At 38.3% G+C, this 21,564-nt stretch overlaps 2 protein-coding genes across 3 annotated transcripts; one reads left to right on the top strand and one right to left on the bottom strand.

Moving 5' to 3' along the window:
• Positions 1 to 366: 366 nt before the first annotated feature.
• On the top strand, positions 367 to 19,236 carry psme4b (proteasome activator subunit 4b). Of its 2 annotated transcripts, XM_046853883.1 has the most exons (46): positions 367 to 853; positions 2,256 to 2,396; positions 2,503 to 2,619; positions 3,064 to 3,117; positions 4,261 to 4,305; positions 4,535 to 4,684; positions 4,882 to 4,945; positions 5,035 to 5,109; positions 5,188 to 5,310; positions 5,470 to 5,562; positions 6,051 to 6,316; positions 6,509 to 6,695; positions 6,970 to 7,059; positions 7,153 to 7,217; positions 7,343 to 7,493; positions 7,601 to 7,699; positions 7,788 to 7,857; positions 7,944 to 8,011; positions 8,102 to 8,317; positions 8,780 to 8,937; positions 9,144 to 9,239; positions 9,354 to 9,409; positions 9,550 to 9,606; positions 10,569 to 10,624; positions 10,738 to 10,836; positions 10,946 to 11,008; positions 11,237 to 11,332; positions 11,418 to 11,549; positions 11,993 to 12,202; positions 12,328 to 12,464; positions 12,571 to 12,624; positions 12,727 to 12,856; positions 12,957 to 13,038; positions 13,465 to 13,618; positions 13,733 to 13,799; positions 13,900 to 14,025; positions 14,136 to 14,288; positions 14,399 to 14,503; positions 14,603 to 14,694; positions 15,202 to 15,333; positions 15,648 to 15,942; positions 16,413 to 16,541; positions 16,696 to 16,851; positions 16,935 to 17,097; positions 17,186 to 17,319; positions 17,403 to 19,236. In XM_046853883.1, exons 1-46 carry the CDS (start codon positions 657 to 659, stop codon positions 17,535 to 17,537), a joined length of 5,538 nt encoding a protein of 1,845 aa, XP_046709839.1. In that variant the 5' UTR covers positions 367 to 656; the 3' UTR covers positions 17,538 to 19,236. The 2 variants fall into 2 exon arrangements, with proteins under 2 accessions (XP_046709839.1, XP_046709840.1); XM_046853884.1 differs by lacking the exon at positions 3,064 to 3,117.
• Positions 19,237 to 19,279: 43 nt separating this feature from the next.
• chac2 (ChaC, cation transport regulator homolog 2 (E. coli)) lies at positions 19,280 to 21,055 on the bottom strand. The gene is made up of 3 exons (XM_046853889.1): positions 20,754 to 21,055; positions 20,589 to 20,624; positions 19,280 to 20,056 (listed from the first exon to the last, which is right to left on the bottom strand). The coding sequence occupies exons 1-3, from the start codon at positions 20,886 to 20,888 to the stop codon at positions 19,682 to 19,684; spliced, it is 546 nt and encodes a 181-aa protein (XP_046709845.1). The 5' UTR covers positions 20,889 to 21,055; the 3' UTR covers positions 19,280 to 19,681.
• Between the last annotated feature and the right edge of the window lie 509 nt (positions 21,056 to 21,564).

Here is a 21,564-nt window from a genome sequence, read left to right on the forward strand (position 1 = left end):
TCAATTCAAACAAAGGGCAACTCAGAAACAATACATTAGGCGCTACCTTTCATGATACACACACTGTTGTTGCTTTAATACAGACATTATTGTAGAAGTACATTGTTTTAGACAAGACTACAGTTTTAACCTTGAAAATACATTTGGTGTTTATGCATGAGTTCCCATCCCTTCCCATCACATTAGAGGGATTTCCCTGCTCTGATCGAAATTTCGTGACGAAATGCAGTGAGACTGTGTTGGAGCCACCCACATCAACTGTACAGGACACTGGGTACTCCAGGACATCTGTCTACGTGCATCATTCTGCAGCTGAGAAGCTTGAAGTGGCAAAAAGGGTCCGCTGGAGGGCGCCCTGTAGCTGCAGAGGTGAACTGTGTTCGCATGACTCGTTATGTGTGGATGTATGTGTACACGAGTGTGTGATAACTGACTATATGTGTGTGACTAAAGCGGACGTCTGACATCGGGAGGTTAGAAAAACTGAGGAATAACGGTTCGGTCTGTGAAAGTGTGATTCTCATCGGCATCAGCGCAGTTTCCTGATGAAACACCGAGCAGAGAGGAGCTGTAAATAAGATTTTGTCAACGGAACTGGTCAAGGATTAAAGATTAAGACACCCAGACAAGAAAGGGACATTTTCGGGAATCGTAATATGAAAAAGGAGCAGTCTGAAACATTAGGTTTTGTCCCTCAAAAAGACATTGTCTACAACAAACTCCTTCCTTATGCTGAGAAACTAGACGATGAGTCCAATGACATTTTGTCCAGAATTAAAGGGAACTTGGGTCGCGCCATCCAACTCAAAGAGTTATGGCCCGGAGTTTTGTTTTGGACAAGAAAACTCTCAACGTGAGTATAAACTGCAAACACTATCGCCCCAAAACACTAATGTCCTTCAATAGCTCTCGTAGTAAGTAGTTCGTTGTCAGCAATAAATAATCAGAAACGTGGTGTCTGGTTCTGTCTGAAGCGGGGAAAGATTGCTCCTAGCTAGCAAGCTAAGGTTAGTTAGCTAGTAACGGCTAGTATGCTACTCCTGAGTCACTCAGCTGCTAATTCACCTAGCACAATAAGAGACTTGCATTATAGGGAAGCAAAACAAAGAATATTAGAAAAATAACCCAATTTAATACATTTTTATTTAGTATTTGTTGTCAAGCATCAGCTAATCAGTGAATTGGCTTCAGTTGCTACAAGCAGAGAGACTGCCAGTCATGGCTAATTCCACTTATGGTCAATAGCCGTTAGCAGTCAGGAGTTTTGAGCAATAGCCGTTATGTGGAGCAAACCAGCACAAAGTTGCTATTTTTTTAAGCTCTTACTTTTTTGCAGCTTTTTTATTCATATTTAGCTGCCTTCATAAAGAGAGAGCAGTTATTTCAATAAATGAGAGTGGTCGAAGTTAGCATTAATTTGTTACCGCATTACTACCATTTTCAACCACTTCTCATACCTACATATTAAAACCAACCCCCCTCACAGTGGACATTTGTGTTTTGTTTTGTTTTTATTTATAACATTTCTTTTAAGTGCCGAAAATGTCAAGATCACTTTGTGTTTATACCTTTTTTTTTGCTTTTGAATTTTAGTTAAATTTTAAAGTTTGTTCTATATTTTAATAATGTACACTAGGTGTAGTGAAAAGTGTCATTGTTTGTAAAATGCAGCCTACAAACTATTAAATTGTACTTGTTGTTATTATTATAAACTTAATCAGCGATTCAGCTACTTTATCCCCAACTTGCTGACCTGACACAGTCTGGCCTTCTCATCAGTATCTCCACTCTTTGTTTACTGAGAACCAGTGCCAATAAACATCCTATTTGGATAATATGTGGTTAAGTGCCTTCATGAGCAATGCATGTTTAGTAGATACGGATACTGCGTTACGTTTATTCTGGCTTGCTTTATTGGAATTTAGTTTGGACAGAGGGTCTGCTCCGGTTACACCACTACCATGTGCCTGGTACAAGTGCATTAGATATCGACTCCTCTTTATTCCAGCACTTTAAAATTTTCTCCTGCTCCTCTATAATTCAGTCACTTCTAGCAGACATGTATTTATATTAGCAAGGTTTCTCAGACTGCGCTTCAGCTGTAAAAGGCCAGCCCTGTCAAGTATTCTTGCTTATTCTATGAATTGTAATTGATGGTTTGTTCTGTATGTGTAACGCAATTTTCTGAATTGTACTCTCTGTTACACTAACTATGGACACTAACACGACTCTTGTCTCTTGTTGTATACGGACAGGTACCTCCGTCTTAATGGGAGAAAGTTCAGCAAAGAGGACCATGTGCTCTTCGTTAAGCTTCTGTATGAGCTTGTCACCATCCCTAAGCTGGAAATTAGCATGTTGCAGGGCTTTGCTCGACTTCTCATCAACTTACTCAAGTATGCACTCTGCATGCACCATGTTGCATTCTTAAAAGAGCATATAACTATATATGTTACTTCTCTGAATGTGAGTGTGTTTTATATCTGGTCTCTCTTCAAATAGAAAAAAAGAACTGCTGACACAGGATGACCTCGAGTTGCCTTGGAGACCTTTATATGAGCTCTATGAGAAGATCCTTTATTCTAAAACTGAACATCTTGGTCTCAACTGGTTTCCAAAGTAAGTCCCTCATTCTGGTTTTTGATGTCCAGTGTGCAAAGTATGGATTATCCCTGTGGAAAATACATTATAAGATGTTATTCATTATGACAAATGTTTCTGTTTGTTCTGCACATGTGTAAGAGTGAGGCAGGGCTAGAGCTGACTGTTTAACGGGGTCAGTCTGCTGGATAAAATGAAGTCATGGGGGAAAAAGCTTCTAAATGCTGTGCATGCTTCATAGAAGACACAGGACCAGCTTAAACATGGTGGCTTGTTGATGTTTCAAATTTTAGTTTCGGACGTTTTAAGCAATCACATTCTTCTTAATGTCAGAATATCAAATTAACATAACACCTGACAGCTATTTTTAGAACGTCCCATAAAATGGTGATTGCTGTGTAAGATATCAGCTGATGTTGTGTTTAGTGTTGGCTTATGCCTCTTTCCTTTTTTCACATTCAGTTATCAAGCAGAAGCCTCCCTTAAACAAAAAATGCTTAATTTTGTGCGCAAGCGGTAAGCACAGCCAGTGTTTTTTACATGTTGGATTGTATTGTTAATGCGAACGTCTGGAATTACTTGCATGCTTTTGGAATTTAGACCAAATTCAGACGAAATATTCCAATACAGCTTACATTTATGTTGTTTTTAATCATATTACTTGTAGTCCTCATACACATAACTTCACCTTTGTAACACTTGCAATGAAAGGTGAATTTGGCTGACAAAAGTGTTACTTTAAAAATTTTTTATTTTAATATCAAACTGAAACCTGGATCAACTTCAGTGTTCATGTTGAAGAGCTCATTTAAATGGTCCTCTGTCACATTGTTTTCTTATGTGGTTTATGCCAAATATCTGAATGATTAGTGATAGCATTTATATACCCATGTTGTGTATGCTCACTAATCCTCTTGGGTAAGAGAGATAATGGCACAAAAATCACTACGGAAGTTTTTTGTTTTTGCTAAATGCTGGTTGTTGTCGTTTCTTGTTGCTCTCCTTGTTGGAAAAGGCCATGTTTGTTTTGCCATTTTTCCCTTTGGTGTCTAGTATCAGTAAGCATTCTATTTTAAACCCATACCTCTTCATGCTGGAATTATGAGTGGACAGAGTGTGCCTGCTGGTGTTTTTTTGAATGGGGATAAAATGTGTGTATTGGGAAGGATATCACCAGTAACTATACTGATTAAATTACTTATTAAATCACATGCTTTAAGGCACATAAGATATTTAAAATCTGTTTGTGTAACTAAATGATTTTGATTCATTCAATAGCGGAAGATCTGCTTTTTTCTTTTTCTACCAAACAGTTTACTAAAGAAACTGATATTCAGTAAATGTATTTTTTAGCAATGGAAAACCATTTTAAAGTCCAGTATCAGGTTCAGATTAGTCTGTTTTTACCCTTTGTTTTTAAGGAGAAATATATCTAAATCTCTTAATTTTGGAAAATCTTAAAATTTTTATGTTTGTTGTGCTGAATTTTAAATTACATCTCCAACAGAATACAATAGTTGCTGCTTTGCACGCAATCTTATTGCATCCTGTGTCAGTATTGTAATGTATTTTACCAGTAGTTTTAGTGTCAAGTGTCAAGCCAAGTGTTACATTGACATTTTATAATTTTCCTGTTTTTCTTCCCTTTCTCCGCTGTAGCTCTGTTGAGAATGTGTTGAAGATGTTGGTCAAGAGTTGCAGATTGTGAGTAAAATATAAATTCATTGTTAACTGTTTTGAAAGTGTAATGTTATCCTTTTAAGGCCACAAATGGTTTGACCTTTTTAAAATGATAATTGGATATTCCTTCGGCTGTTGAACGAGTAATGTTTTCAAGTCGTTGTTGGATGAGTTTTGAAATAGTAAATAAAACATTAAGTGTTTTTGCATGTGTAATATATTTGTATGTGGTTTGAATCTTTTGTGAATGTAGGTATTTTCCGGTGTCAGCCACGCAGGAGATGCTGGAAGAGTGGCGCCCACTTATGTGTCCTTTTGATGTCACTATGCAGAAAGCCATTAGCTACTTTGAGCTGTTTCTCCCCACCATCATGCCTCCAGAGCAGCATCACAAAGGCTTCAAGTAACAGTCCTTTGCAGTCTCTTGGTTTTTTTTTTCTGAGATTGATGGTAATGCATTTACATGTGATGCTCAAGTAAATCAAATAAGTAAAAGTTAATGTAACTTTTTTGTTAACTATTAATTTCTCCCCATATAGAATCTGTGAGCATATTATTGTTTCGAGTATTGAACCTTTTGTATTTTTGTGTGTTGTTTAGGTTATGGTTTGATGAACTAATGGGTCTGTGGGTCTCTGTACAAAATCTACCTAGCTGGGAGGGTGTGAGTATTTGTATTTAAAATATTGTTTCAACACTGCATATGAACTTCAGGAGTGACCTTTAATTTTGGTGTATTTTCTTCTTTATCAGAATCTTGTGAACCTTTTTGCCCGTTTGGCCAATGACAACATTGGTTATATAAACTGGGACCCATATATCCCCAAGGTATAAAAATTCAGATACAATTTTTTTTACATTTAAAGACTTATGTTATTGTGAAGTTGTTTTGTGTTTTGTGGTCAGATCTTCACCAGAATCCTGCGAAGTTTCAACTTGCCTGTAGGCACAAGTCAGATGGTGGTTCCTAAGTACCTCACCAACTCTTATGACATTGGGCATGTCGTTCTCTGGATCTCTGCCATGCTGGTTAGTTACAGGATTGCATTGTGCTTGTGTTCAGACCAAAGGCTTTTTAGTAACCTTTTTATGTTTATTGTCTGTGGGGAAAAAAATAATCTTGTATTGAAATTTTACAGCAATATTTATATTTAACTTTTTTTTCCCCACTGTGTGCCCCTGTATTAGGGAGGTGTTCAGAACCAGGCCCAGAAGCAGCTTAATGGCCTCTTCAACAGCATCGCCTCCTTCTACCACCCTTCCAACAATGGCCGCTGGCTGGTAAGAAATCTCTTTAATGTCCACTACTTCATCTTCATTCTAATGCTTTTTTTTTTTACTGTGCACTGTCAGCTGAATGTTTGCTTTTTGTCTGTCAACAGTATACATACCCTGGACCGTTAGTCATAGTCAGTCAGTGTAACAAAACAGACTTGTGCAAATAAACCTATTTTTAATTGATGTGAGAGATATCAGTATGTTTTATTTAGCTTTTAGGTAAAATAAAAGAAAATTTTTTTTGGACTTTCAATTATTGTGATAAGAGAAATATTAGTCTTTAAATTTACAGTGGTATGATTAATGGTGCAAGTTTTATGGTGTGTTTAAATGCTTCATACTCCAATAGCCTTCTAAAATGCAACACACAATTGCATTGTTGCTTATTTTATTTGTTACAACATACTTTAATTGTTTTTGTTTCTTATCTGTATGTCTGTATCTGCTATCACACCTATGCATGACTAAGCATTTCTGTGCTCTGAGTGCAGGTGAAGCTGATGAAGCTTCTGCAACGTTTGCCAGCAAGCGTGGTCAGACGACTACATCGCGAACGTTACAAGAAGCCTTGCTGGATCACACCAATACCCTCCAGTCATAGTCTTACTGATGACAACATCACAGAGTTTGTGGAGAGCATGAAACAACCAATTCTGATGGCCATGTTCAGTAAGACTGGCAGCATGGACGCAGCCCAAGCACTGCAGAATCTAGCTCTGATGAGACCAGAACTGGTCATTCCACCTGTGTTAGAAAAGTAAGTTCCTCATCTTGAAATGGCTTCCAGTGAAGGCATCATTATTCCTCTGTGGCCCCCTGGGAATTACTTCTCAGTGATAAAGAGGCTTTTAGAAATGTTTTCAAAATCTTAGTAAGCATGCAGCCAAATTAATGATTAGCCAAGAGCATGACGTATATGTTTGTTTGCATGTTTGTTTGCTCCCTGCAGGACGTACCCTGCCATGGAGACTCTGACAGAACCACACCAGCTTACAGCTACTCTCAGCTGTATGATCGGTATGGCTCGCAGCCTGCTCAGTGGTGGGCAACGCTACCCAGAAGGCCCTGCTCATGTGCTGCCGCTGTTAATGAGGGCCCTGCCTGGCGTAGACCCCAATGATTTCAGCAAATGCATGGTGTGTTTTCAGATTCTAAAATTAACTTATAGCCCTTCTAGCTAAATTTCAAAACAGCTGGAAGTTCATAGCAACAGCAGCTGCTTTTTAATTGCTTGTCATGTAGCTATTGTCACAGCTGCTAGTTTTGTATGACTAGGATGTGTGTAACGTTTTGAAAGTATCAGGTGGAGGTGAGATCTTTAAAGTTAGTTTTGACTAAAACCTTTGTTCCTTTGATATTCCTGAGTTATCACCAAATTAACTGCTTTTATCCCTTTTCTCTATATTTTAGATAACATTCCAATTCATTGCTACCTTTACTACCCTTGTGCCTTTGGTGGACTGCTCGTCTGCCCTACATGAGCAGAATGACTTGACAGAGGTAAGGGCCATTATTTGTTGCATTTTTTTAAATCGGGTCTGTTTAACAAAAAGTATGAATTTTAATTGTATTAAATGCATTTTCTTTCTATAGATGGAGAGGGAGTTGTGTTCCGCCTCAGCTGAGTTTGAGGACTTCGTCCTGCAGTTTATGGATAGGTGAATAAGTAATTGTGTTGGAAGGTTTAATGCAACCTTTTCTGATTTTTACTTTTCTGTAAGTAATCTGTCATGGTGTGTTGTGTTTCTGTGGATCCATATTTGCCATTTCCTGGTGTATGCAGGTGCTTTGCACTGATTGAGAGCAGCACTCTAGAGCAGACACGAGAAGAGACTGAGACAGAAAAAATGACTCACCTGGAGAGCCTAGTGGAGCTCGGCTTGTCTTCTACCTTCAGCACTATTCTTACTCAATGCTCCATGGAAATATTTAAGGTCTGTGCTTAGTCACTTTTAAACTTGTACATGGATGTGTTTCCTGATTTCCTTTTAATTACCGTCTAACTTTTGTGTTGTCTCTTGGTGGTACTTTTTTTTTTAAGGTGGCTCTTGAGAAAGTTTATAACTTTGCTACTACCAACATCTTTGAGACACGTGTGGCAGGTCGAATGGTTGCAGATATGTGCAGAGCAGCAGCGAAGGTTAGACTCAAGATCAGTATCTAGTATAAGGTCATTTGTGTGTACAATAGCAGTTTAACTCTTTCCACCTTTATTTCAACTCACTCAGTGTCATCCGGCTGAGTCCCTGAGACTGTTTGTGCCCCACTGCTGCAACGCTATTACTCACATCACTGCTAGTATGTACAGCAAATCAATCTGAGCATTCTTCCATATACTGGCGTGAAGCAGCAACTGTGCATTAAGATTGTTTATTGTTTTCCAGATGAGGATGTTTTGAATGAAGAGGAGCTGGATAAGGAGTTGCTGTGGAACCTCCAGCTGCTTTCTGAGGTGTGGAAGCCTGGTGTTTATAAAACTATAATAAATTTGACAAAGTTAGAATGAAAAAATGTAAAAATAGATTTTTTTCCCTTCTCCTAGGTAACTCGAGTGGATGGAGAGAAGCTGCTGCCATACGTTACACAGTTAGTGAAGATCCTACAGCTGACTCTACGTCTGCGCTGTAAGCAAGGCTACAGTCTGGCCTGCAATCTTCTGCATCACATCCTGCGCTCCATGGCTCTGACCTACCCCACAGACTACTGCAGCATGCCTGGTGGCTTTAACAAACCACTGAGCGAGTATCTGCCTATTAAGGTTAGTATTAGTCATTAGTAGTTATAAGAAGTTTTTAATTTGTCAAGATGCTTGTTAGTTTGATATCTCAAGAAGAAGCAGTGGAATATTTGTAGTTTTTAAATTAAATAATCGTCTCAACAGTTTGGGGAAGACGAATATATTGGTTTGATTAGTCAGGTGTCCACAATGTCTCTAATTGGAATGTGGGAGTCTGATTTCTGTATTAGTGTAAGAAATAGTATGTAAGAACTAGAGTAAATTTCCAAAAAGGATCAAGTTTTCAAAATGCCACCCAAGACAAACATGACATACTACAAGAATATGTTAAGTTTAATAAGAAATCTTTTTAAAAATTTTATTATAAACCTAGTGTATTTATTAAATAGTGCACATCCCACCTCTGAATAGGGAAATGTTTGCTGGACGGACATAAAAGAACCATGGTTTTTATCATCCTTAATAACTTGCCTTTCTCTATAGGACTGGGGTCGTCCAGGAGACCTATGGAACCTGCAGATCCAATGGCATGTGGCCAGTGCAGAAGAGAAAGCCTTTATCTTCTACCTTTTAGATCTTCTGCTCCAGCCAGAGCTTCAGCGACTGCAGAAATATGCCCAGGGCGAGCAAAACATGAGCAGGTCAGAGGCCATGGGTCAAAATTCAGTGAATTAATACATAGAATCCTGTGGAATGCAAAGATGCATGTGAATATTAGAATGAATAGAGGGATGTTGTCGTTGCATGTAATAGCATGCACTAGACAATTCAGTTTTCTTCAGAAATTATGGCTGACGTCTGTATAAAGTAAAATATTTGATTTGAACATGCTCACCTTTGTTCACAGGGATGATGTTCTACAGAGCCTTTCCATAGTGCAGCACTGCTTGCTGGGGGCTGGCTGCATGTTGCCCCCTTTGGATGGACCCCCTGTTACAGGCCTGTAAGAAAATACATATATTACATGAACTGTAAAGCACTTTGCGCTATATAGAATGTAAAAGTTTGGTTAATGTAAGGTTTTAAACATATATTTATATTGTTTTTACCATCACAGAGTTCACAGCGTGGTTAGTCTGCAGGAGATAAAGTGCTACGTTGGGGTGGAATATGGTAAACCATAATGATACTTTTTTATAATTCAACATTGAACTGTCTAAGCTACAATTTTATGATTGTCAGTAGACAACTATTTATCAGTAAGTTAATGTGCTTTAGTACAAGGGTTTAAATCAAGTCTGTTTCTTCCACAGATAGGTCAAGAGAAAACTACAGAGAGGCTATCTGTAAAGTTATGAGACAGCTACTACGTGAGTGTTTTCTGCAACTCCCTTCTGAATGTAATAACAGCAAAGCCAATTCATTGGCCAAATAAGCCAATTATAATAGCAAAGCCAATTTTTTTTTTAGAAAGATAATAACAGCATTTTCGGTGGCAGATGACAAATTTTTTTAGGCAAGCGAAAATATGGGAACAGATAGTTTTTAAGTAACCAACACTTTATTTGATTAGTATGTTCCTTGCTTGCGATAGGCACATCAAACTTGTGAGCCACTGACATCAACAAACTGATATTCTTTTGTGATTGTTATCCAGGCTTATACCACAGCTTCTCTAAGTTTTCTTAAGCAGTTTTTAATTTCAATCTCCTCTTTAGGAGGTAAAATACATGCTCAGATGGGTAACTGTCTTCTGATCGACTTGGCCAATCTAAAACCCTTTTCTTAATAAAGTTTTTTTTTGTCGTTGTTGCCATTGGGATTTGGATTATTGTCAGATGATGGTCCTCCCAATTAAAATCGATTTCTTTCTTTCTTAATTTGTCACCTGCATGTTTCTGTAGATTCTGAAATTTTTGTTTGTTTGTTTATAGTTAAATTGCTTCATGAGTTGCTGTTAATTACCATGGCTGACTTGTTTTATATCTGATTTTTAATAAACCAGTGGTTTCTTTCTTTTTAGGACTTACCAGATTGTTGTATTGGCTATATCTAATGCTTGGGCAATAACTGATTAATTTTCTCTCTTTTTGCAACTTTTAAATGGCTTGTTTTTGGCCTTTTTTTTTTTTTTTTTTTTTAAAACAAACGCAGTCTTCACAGGTGAAACCCAGGGCTCAGTCCTAGAATTGACATTAGGGATTATTTTTTGTTCAAACAATCTTTCTAACAGGGTTAAAAAAAAAAATGTATGTAAAAAAAACTTGTAATTTATCTTCCTCAACCTTTCGTTGCTAATATGCTACTTAACAATTTGTATTTTTTCACCTAGATTACATTCTAGAACAATCAGAGGATGATACAAAGTCTCTCTTTGCCATTATCAAGGTGACCATTAGCAATTTGTCATGGCTATTGTACCTATTAATTTTACTTACCTTATGTAAACAATTGAAAAGATATTTATTTATCTATTTATTTTCTTCCATTTTGTTTCTTAGATCATCAATGACCTCATGCATTTTAAAGGTTCCAACAAGAATGAGTTTGACTCTCGTTGGAAGAGTTTCAATCTGGTTAAGAAATCTATGGAGAACAGAGTGAGTTATTGATCATTTTATATAGCACAGAAAAATGCTTCCCAATTCCAAGCACAGCAGAATTAAATTTGATGTGTTTTAAAATTGCTGCTACTGTTTTGTATTCTAGCTGCATGGAAAAAAACAACACATACGAGCACTACTCATAGACAGAGTTCTTCTACAACATGAGGTATTTTTTAAATAGCTATTAACTAAAAGCATTTCTGTGCTGTGCACTCTTGATTCACTTCTTATTTTTATATTATTTGTATTGAATTGAATTTATATTTTTTTTACATTTCTATTCATTTATTATGCATGTTTTCTATTTGAATAATGTGTTATGGAAAAAACTCTACTTTGTCTAACTTGAGAAAATGCTTCAATTGTTGAGTCAATTAGAATTTTCCTTTGGCAGATGCGTAAACTTTTAGTGGAAGGCTGTGAATACAAAACTGTTCACCAGGATCTTCTCAAAGACCTCCTGCGTCTGTCTACCAGCACCTATAGTCAAGTATACCAGAGTCCATAAATATTCTGTTTGTAATAATTACATCTTTATCCCACATGACAGTTCTAAATACATTGTTTGCCACCAGGTCCGCAGTAAAGCTCAAAGTGTTTTATTCACTGCTCTGGGAACTTATAACTTCTGCTGTCGAGACATTACTCCTCAAGTGCTGAAGCTATTGGAGCCAGCCCAGACCAGTGTCACCCAGCAACAGTTCAAGGTACATGTTAACTTTGAACTATACATTTTTACAGAGGTTATGTTTGTTTGTTTGTTTAAAATACATTTGCTTTATTTCTGTGTAGTGCAGATTTATTTGCGATGGCATCGGCATACACTTAGTGACCATTTAGCAATATTCTTAGGATGTGTTTCCAACTGTTAAAACTTATAGGTTGGTCTTCCAATAGTGCAGAAGTAGAAGATTGTTCTGGCAGCCATTTTATTCTTGTGATTTAAGCTTTAAGGACGTTTCAGTCATTAAGCCTTTAAAAGGTTTAAAAACAAATACAATTATTTTTTTAGAATTTGAAATGAACTGCTTAGACTGTGTTACAACGATAAAAACACGATAATGTCCTACATAAATAATAAACTCTAAAATTAAATATAGAGTTTATTATGTATGGAGGAAAAATAGCTTTTGCTTCTCTGGAATTTCAGGGTGCTCTCTACTGCCTATTGGGGAACCATGGAGGTGTTTGTCTGGCAAACCTGCATGACTGGGACTGCATTGCTTTGACATGGCCAGCTATGGTGCGCTCAGGCCTCAGTTCTGCCATGTCACTGGAGAAACCCTCTATTGTCAGGCTCTTTGATGACCTTGCAGATAAAGTCCTTCGACAGTATGAGACAATTGGAATTGACTTTACTGTAAGCAGCTACACTCAACTCAGTTTTCTAAAACAAGCAAAAAGTTGAGAAAATTCTGCTAATGTTGTCTTGTGAATTGCCCTGTCTGAGTTGTAGATGTCTGTGTTATGTTGGTGGGTCTGCAGGTACCCCAGAGCACGCTGGAACTTGGCCGCAAGATCATGGAGTCAGGTAACCCTGTTACTCACATGGATCCTCCATCAGAACAGGAGCTGGAGCAGGGACTTGCCTTGGAGCAAGGCAGAAATCTGGAGGCTGTGCGGTTAGTTCTCTCTCTTTCTCTCAAACTATCACTTACACACAAACATGCACATCATTTAATTAGAGTACATAATTATTATTTTTTTGTGCTTATTGATTCTCTGCAGAAAATATGAAAAGCTGGTGCACGATCTATTAGAATGCCTCAGTGACAGAGACCTGTAAGTTCCATGGAGTCCCAGTTATTACTCTTATATTGTTATAATGTTACATGGAGTCACATGATGAATGTGTTTTAATACGTCTCCTACATCTCTTTAAAGACCATGGAAGTTTGAGCACATGGCCACTGGCTTCCTGTCTTTGCTACTGAGAGATGATCATCCTCTTCCTGCCCCGGCTGTGCGCTTCTTTGTCCAGAGTCTCAATCATGATGCGCTTGTAGTGCGCAAGGTAGGTGTTCTCAGCAGCTAGTTTAAACTATTTTCATCACTTTTCTGTAGTTGCGTTTAAGTGCATTTGATCTGTTTCTACTTTCCTCTTTCACTTACAGGTGACAATATCTGCTGTAGCAGGAATACTCAAGCAGCTGAAGAGGCCCCGTGCCAAAGTAGCAGTCACACCCAGCGACATCAGTGAGTGAGAATTGCCAATGATTGAAGAACCACTACTCTCAGTAACATACAATGTATTTCTTACAGATATGTACAAAACACAGATTTATTTGCTATCCCAAGAGAAGGCAATAGAACAATATTTAATATTCTAGCACAGCTCAGTTTCTTTTGATAGGGACATGTAATGTTCAAAAATGTTTATCAACTGACAAGCAAGTTTAGGAGTTACAAAGGTTACAAGGCAGCAATCTTCTTCATTATATTTGAAAAATCCACTACCTCAGCAGATTACAGGCTGAACAATGACAAATATTCAAAATGTATATCCTGGGCACATATCCTTTTGTGAGGTGACCAGGTTCCCTGCCCGATTATCCAGGAGCTGATCTATTAGCTCTGATTAGATACAGGAATTAGGCTAATGGTGCTTGTGTTTTTCTATAGGTGGAGTGATTGAGCCAAAGGAACTGGTAGCTGGAGACAGGCCAGGAAATGACTGGCTTCAGTATCATGCTGACTGCTTACCTCGCACTCAGAAGGACTGGGACAATTTCCGCTTTGTGGAGAAGACTCACTGGGGTTACTACTGTTGGCCTAAGTAATGCACAGCTCACCAACTACATCTTATCATGAACTGTATATCTGTGGTACAGTTTTTTATTACAGTAAGCCTGAGCCTAACCTTTTCTTTTCCTCACTTTATATTCTGCAGGCAGTTGATGTTGTATGCTCCTCTGGATCAACAGCTAAATGACCTCAAGCAAGAGGAGATGAATGAGGTGCACATACTATTTCTTTCAGATAGCTCTATTTCCGAATGGAGAATAGGAGTACATCTCTGTTCACAAGCTTAACAAAAATGTTATTTTCCATTTTCAGAGTGAACAAATCATATACGACCACTTCTCTAATCCCATCTTCATCAATCAGCTCATTGAATTCTTGTCACTCGAGGACCGCAAAGGAAAAGACAAATTCAACCCACGTCGCTTCTGCCTCTTTAAGGTTTAAGTCTATTTGATGATCACATTTCCAAATGGACAATTAAAAATACAATTAAGTCAGAATGTCATAATAGGCTGTTTAAGCATATTGCTATGTGATTCATTTAACAGGGTCTATTTAGGAATTACAGTGATGCCTTCCTGCCAGTGCTTAAACCTCACATGGAACGTTTGGCTGGTGATTCCCATGAGAGTACTCAGCGGTGTGTGGCTGAGATCATTGCTGGCTTAGTGAGAGGCAGCAAGCATTGGAGCTTTACTAAGGTGAGAAATTAAAGAATAACATTAAAACATTGTGCAAAAGCAATACTCTTTTTGGTTTTCTGTTATGCCTTTCTTTCTTGTTTTTCTCATTTCCTTCTTCTTGAGTACAGGTGGAGGCCCTGTGGCAATTCCTGATTCCTTTGATGCGAAGAGCATTATCCAACATCACAGTGGAGACCTATGCTGACTGGGGCACATGTGTAGCTACAGCATGTGTATGTTGTACCTATTCATTACCTACTTCCTAATGTTTGATGTGTGGTGGCTTTTTAGTGTTGAAGTAAAGTCCAACAGACTGCTTTTTGGCCTTGTAGGAAAGCAGGGACCCACGGAAGCTTCACTGGCTGCTGGAGATGCTAATGGAATGTCCTCTTAGTGGAGAAGGGGGGTCCTTTGTAGATGCCTGGTAAGTAGGGACCAGAACTTTGAGTAGAGTTCTGAACTGCACTATATTAAACCTTATCTATTTCAAAAATTTGTTATGAATAAGGATAAAAAGATGAATGTCTGCTTCTTTCCACACTGAATATAACCAAGAAGAAGAGGAAATATGACTGACATTTGACAAAACTACAAACCTTCTCCTGTAGCCCATTGGCAGACAGAAGATTATCTTTACATGTTTTCCAATGTCAAAAACACAGTGTTTAAATAACTTTGGCATGCCATGAACTTTTTCTATAGTTACCTACATGTGGTATTTTCTATTATTCTTATTACAACATTCATAATGTAGCTTATAGACAGAAACAGTGGAAATGCCAAAATTAGTTTTTGCTTATGTCCTATTTATTCCTTAATATGTTATATGTGTACAAGATGCTAACGTTTACATTATTATGTAGTGATTCACACAATCCTGAGGACTGCAAAAGGTTATTGACAAAGTTGGTTGTTTTTCCCTTCTGTGCAGTCATCTGTATGTGCTACAGGGGGGTCTGGCTCAACAGGAGTGGAGAGTGCCAGAGCTGCTGCACAGGCTTCTGGCTTATTTGGAGCCCAAACTCACTCAGGTGTATAAGAACGTACGAGAGCGTATTGGCAGGTGAGAGGCAGACCAACTTTCTAAGTATGCATGTCCACAATGTACATATTTGATACACATTAATTGATGTCAGTTTGAAAAGATGCAGTTGGCTGTTGGTGTCAGTTCTACATTAGCCTTTGCAAATCAGGTCTCCCTTGACATAGGGAGAAAGTTGGGGGGAAAAGCCAACAACAAAAACTTGTAGAAGAAATAATAAAAAAAATAAATTTCCTTCCTCTCATGTGCTCATGTTGAACTATTGAACTTTTCTTTTGTCTAATGCCATTTTTCTCCTTTTTAAATGTCAACCCATCATTCCTCTGGTCTTGCAGTGTGCTGACGTACATTTTCATGATTGATGTCAGTCTGCCAAACACGCTACCCACAAAGTCCCCTCACATCACAGAGTTTACAGAAAGAATCATGGCTTGCTTGAGACCACTGCTGGAAGGTGAGGAGGAGATCCAGAACCATGTAGTGGAAGAAAATGGAGAGGGTGTACAGGACGAAAGAACTCAGGCCATCAAACTGCTCAAAACTGTACTGAAATGGCTGATGGCCAGCGCTGGGCGCTCCTTCACCACTCCAGTAGTTCAGCAGCTGCAGCTACTGCCTCTGCTTTTTAAGGTTGGTCTTATACTATCACTCTTCCTTATATTCACTCTAATCCATCTATCAGCAAAAAAGATGTAATGTAGAGTAACTGTATCTTGGTGGTGCACTGAATTAAGTGCAGCAGCTCTGCTCAGGGTTTAATTAAAAAGTGTTGTTTTGAGAAACAGCTCACAAGCTATACAAAATGTGTATCCAAAGTTGTGGCAGTAATAAGCCATGTTTAACCATTAACTTCTCATAAGATCTGTTTTTAAATTATCTCAAAGCAACAAATAAAATGTCTACTATGAAGTGGGAACTTAATTTGCAAGTACCAAAAGCAACATTATTTTAAACAATATTTTGCTTCTTGAAAATACAGTACAGTACATCAAACAGGCAAATTATCTTCTCTCTGAACGCCCTACTGTGCTTGTTGACTGTTTCTCTTGCATGTTCCTATTATGTAATTTTGTTCCCCTTTTGTATATAAATGTGTACAGATTGCTCCTGTTGAGAATGATGACAGCTATGATGAACTAAAGAGGGATGCAAAGACCTGTTTGTCTCTGATGTCCCAGGGCCTCCTCTATCCAGAGCAGATTCCTCTGGTACTCAAAGTGCTGAACGAAGTAAGTTTTATGCTGATGCAGGGGGCCATCATGAGCCATCAGCTGATTTATTCACTTTAGTTCATTTTTATGTATATTTGTTAATCACTACATTTATTTAGTCTTGTTTGGTGATACCATTTAGCTGGTTGTACTAAGTGCTGTACATGTTCAGATTGCAGGGAGCAGCTCATGGCATGCCCGCTATTCTGTGCTCACCTATCTACAAATAATGGTGTTCTACAACCTGTTCACAATGCTGAGCAATGAACAGGCAGTCCAAAATGTGCAAAAACTTGTCATCAGGCTACTGGAGGATGAACAGCTAGAGGTAAACAAAGTTGGAGCTACTTGTGCCTGTTAACACTTAATAAAATCCTTTACTCATTCCACTTCCATTTGCTATCTTCTTAGGTGAGAGAGATGGCTGCCACTACGCTAAGTGGTTTTCTGCAGTGTAACTTCTTAACCATGGACATCTCAATGCAGACTCATTTTGAGGCTCTATGCAAAACCAGACTGCCTAAGAAGAGGAAGAGAGACTTGGGCTCTGTTGTGGATACTATACCCTCAGTTGGTGAGCACTAAGTTTAATACTACTGTAGTTATAATATACCTATAAACAAGTGGTGTACACAAGTATAGATTAAGTTGAATGTTTCCAGATCTAGTGCGACGCCATGCCGGAGTGCTGGGTCTTAGTGCCTGCATTTTGTCCAGCCCTTATGATGTGCCCACCTGGATGCCCCAGTTGCTCATGGACCTCAGTGCCCACCTAAATGATACACAACCTATTGAGGTGAACTAGATTATAACTCTGTCCTGTTTTTTCTGAAGCTATCTTAGCATTTATTAATCCTTTTTTGTGTGTTTAACTTTTAGCTGACTGTGAAAAAGACTTTGACTAATTTTCGCCGGACTCACCACGACAACTGGCTGGAACACAAACAACAATTCACTGATGACCAGCTAGTGGTGCTCACAGACCTACTTGTGTCACCATGCTACTATGCCTAGACAGGTGAAACGGGTCTTTTTGGAAGGTTTTGTGATTTTGCTTTGGGTTTTTTTTTTTTTTTACTTGGGTATACTTCACTGTTTGTGGTTGAGAAAGCAGGTTTTATGAGGACATCCAATAAGAACAAATATAAGCATGGAAAACCTGAGTGATGCAATAACTTGAATTTGGAGATGCAGAGCAGGGGCTATTTGTGTATGTACTGTATGTATTTACCCACATTTTGCATTTTTACTATACTTAATATTTAAGGTTTATCTGTGCAGGGATGAATGGCCTGCAGTCTGTAATAATATTGTAAAGATTTTTTTTTTCCTGTATGTGTGGACATGAATGTGTGATGAAGGACTGACTGCCTGTGGATCTGATCTCCCATAACTTCCATTCTACGTTCACACTAGAGCTCAAAGTGGTCATTCATTTCTTTACACATCATACATACATTTTCTTAAGACAGTGTGAATCTGCTTAACCTTAATATCTATAACATGTGGCACTGTGATGTCAGTGTGTATAGTACATGGTACTTGAGACAAGCATTAAGAATTTTGTGAAAATGACTAACTGAGGAAGTCGTTCTCAGCATCTTTGTACTCTGAAGGAAGTTTATATGCAGGTATATTACATTTATTACCACTGAAGTTGCCACCGTGACTCCACAGAAAGCAATTTATATATATTGTGAGCCGCTGTTGTGCATTTTCATTCAGAGATTTGTTTTGTAGGTGACGTTAACGGCAAAAGCAGTTTTAAGTTTGTAGTTACTAGTGTTGGAGGGGATTGGTACTGATGGAGTGTCACTCTTCCCCATATACTGATCAGTTAGGGAGCATTATTTAGGGTAGCAGTCTACATTGTGGTCAAGAAACATTAGATGGAAGGCAAATCTAAAATGTGCACTTAAGCTAACAGTGTGAATGCAGTCCACTTTCAATCAGCAGCCTTTAGACGAATACTTTTTCGAAGGTTAAATGAAGTCTGAAGGTTGCCACTGAGAGCGATTCTGAGATCCCTCAGTATATGGTACTCTGTAAACCAGCATCACCACATAATTGACATAGCATTTTGTGTTACTGTAGTGTAATTGGTAATATAGCTCTATACAATCTGTGGGGATCTGACTCACATTTCTTGCATAAATCTCAGTTCACATGCCATCATCATTATTTTTTTTTCTTATTTTTGTATATATATTGTATGTGTATAAATACTTTACATATGCACATATCTATGCATAATCTTCATGTTACGTCTACTGGAATTTTTTTTTTTCTAGATTAAAACGAAGAGCTGGTCATGAGTGAGTGAAAACATTTTAAGTGCATGTTGGTGTGTGCGTGTGCATAGTTTGATGTTATTTTAGTGGCACTTGACTGGAGATCCTCACAGCATTCTCCATTTATACACACACTTTTTTCTTGTTCCATGCTGTACTCTAAGCCAGGCTGATCTAAAAGCTGTAGTGTCCTCTGGTCAGTTCATATACACAGCCATAAACCAGATTTTACATTACACCCCTTTAAGTCCAGATGGGAGTGAACCATAGATAGTCCTGTTCTGCATAATGGAATGTCCTTACTGGCAACACTGTGTAGCTTAGTGCCAAAACCGCAGTTGGGTTTTTATTTGTTTCTTTTTTTTTTTTTTAGATGTATGGTTTGCTTGTTTTACCGAAGCCAATAAATGTTTTTAACAAAAGCAAAATGGTGTATTTTTTTTTTTTAATGCCCAATGCCATAAGTGCTGTTAGATGTTTTATTAGATATTATGGGTTTTGGTCTCTTTTGTAAGTACAGTACATTTGTAATGTTCTTATGCTTTTTATATACATCCTTTGCATCTCCTGTCTTATCCTTCAAGCTGTAACATTTTTCCTCAACTAACCCCACCAAAACACTTCTACAGTGGTCTATATCACAATTACCTGTAAAATTCTTGACACACGTTTCCTTTTTGCGGGACTATAACTTATTTACTTAGTGATTTGACGTACCAGCAGAGAAACATTAAGATTCAATAAAATCTACAGGTTTAAGAATCTGCATTTATGTTGGAGAGACTTCATATAAAAGCTACTCATGTGCGTATGTGGATGAACCTCCAGTGTAAGAAAACACTGCATAGAGTTATAGGGATGAGCAGGTCACTCTGCAGCCTCCTGAAGAAGTTCCTTGACCCGGTGCTCCAAGGAGAACAAGTGTTCATCTGAATCTTCAGGCATCAGCTCCCTGAGTGCGTCAGCCAACTCAAATAAGTATTCTGTGTTTTTTCCACTGGGTCCAACAGACCTGAGGATCTGACGTGCAATATGTTCTAGAGGTGCTTCTCCGAGGTAGTTTGGGTTGTCACTGGAGCCAATGTATAGCAGTGTGTCCTGGATGGGCTCATGCTCCTCTTCTTTGGGATAAAATGTTACTGTCCTGACACGGTATCCACCTTTCTCTCTGTAGTCCAGATACTCCTTCACCTCGTTCTCCTTCCCTGAGGGGAGTTTGTAAGCGACACCCCAGACGCAGCCCTGTCAGCAACAATGACAAGACTTTATGTTGTGTATAAGTATAGAATTCCCACATTGTCCTTGGGTCATTTGCTATAATAAAGTATGTGGCTACCCATGTTTAAGCATTTTACACACTTTTCATAAGTTGGAAGCACAACTGCAGAATATCATTGTATATTAAAGCATGAAGATGCATTAACAGCAATGCCCTTGTGCACAATGTAAAATGGCATAGAGACATGCTAAGGATGTATTGCAAAAAAAAAAAAGGCTTGACCTTAACTCTATACCTTTTAGATTAAGTGTAAATATGACTTTATTCTTCATCGTCACACATCAGTCCCTGACCTTACTCTTGAGACGATGAGTACAAGTTCATACAGCCAAACACTACAAACCAGTGAACGAGCTATACTGGGCGCTTTCCTCCCAGACTACTGGACGATGACATCACAGGAAAAAAGGAATAAATCTGAATTGGGATCTTTAACAGGGATTTATGGGTTTAATAATAAGTATATTAATACTTTTGGTCGAACATTGTATTTACCTGGGGGTCTTCAACTAACGTCACCACGCGTCCAGGCTGAAAATCAACAAGGGGACAACAGTTTTAACAAGAAAAAGCGCTTATTTTATAATAGTAAGATTAATCCGGCTATTTATTGTGAATTTAAATGACAGTTAATACGGAGAAGGATACGGTGCACGTTACATTTCCGGGAACTCCGCGGTGATCGGTGCTGCCCTGCCAGAAGCGGCGACTGAATCCTTTCACATAACCGACTCGCTTCTCCTCGAACGGAAAGTCAACTTTCCAGATGAGCGAGCCGTAGCCGAAAACCCACATGTCTGTGAAAGCGGCCAGTTTCCATTAAACTCAGCACTTAACCGCGTAAATAACCGGAGTTTATCAAATAAAACGATTATTGCCGAAAATCAAAACGGTGACAATTGAAGCGTCCTGCAATCGAAATTGTCACCCGACGTTCAATACGGAAGTGACGTCTTCAGAACGCGTCACCAATACCGTGTAATTATACACGTATATATTTCTTTTGTCCAAAAGAGGGCGCTGTTTATTAAACACGCGTTTTTGTTTGTCTTCGATTTGGTTTTAAGGCGAGCTGCAGACTCAAAGTCTAAACACACAGCACACCCACTCTAGCGTTATAAATCAGCTATCAGTATATTGCTTACATAACTACACTCCCGAACAGCACACACACACACGATCCATTACAGTATGTCGGAGACCCACCTGCGTCTATTAGTTAATTTTACGTCTGAACGTTGACATGGTTCTACCTGAAATGGTCTGTCCACCACAACATCTTCACAGTTCTCTATACATTAGACCAGTGTTTCAAAGTGTTTGGTCTATGAAATAATTTATTATTCTGGATTGATTTTACAGTTTTGTTAAAAAAATAATTTTTCATTATTATTAGCAGCTATTTATAATTCAGTTCTTAAAATCACTGGCCAATTAAGCTGGTCGATGTCAAAACGCAAATCATAATGAT

Source organism: Silurus meridionalis, chromosome 7 (assembly GCF_014805685.1).
Source record: "Silurus meridionalis isolate SWU-2019-XX chromosome 7, ASM1480568v1, whole genome shotgun sequence".
NCBI classification, from domain to species: domain Eukaryota; kingdom Metazoa; phylum Chordata; class Actinopteri; order Siluriformes; family Siluridae; genus Silurus; species Silurus meridionalis.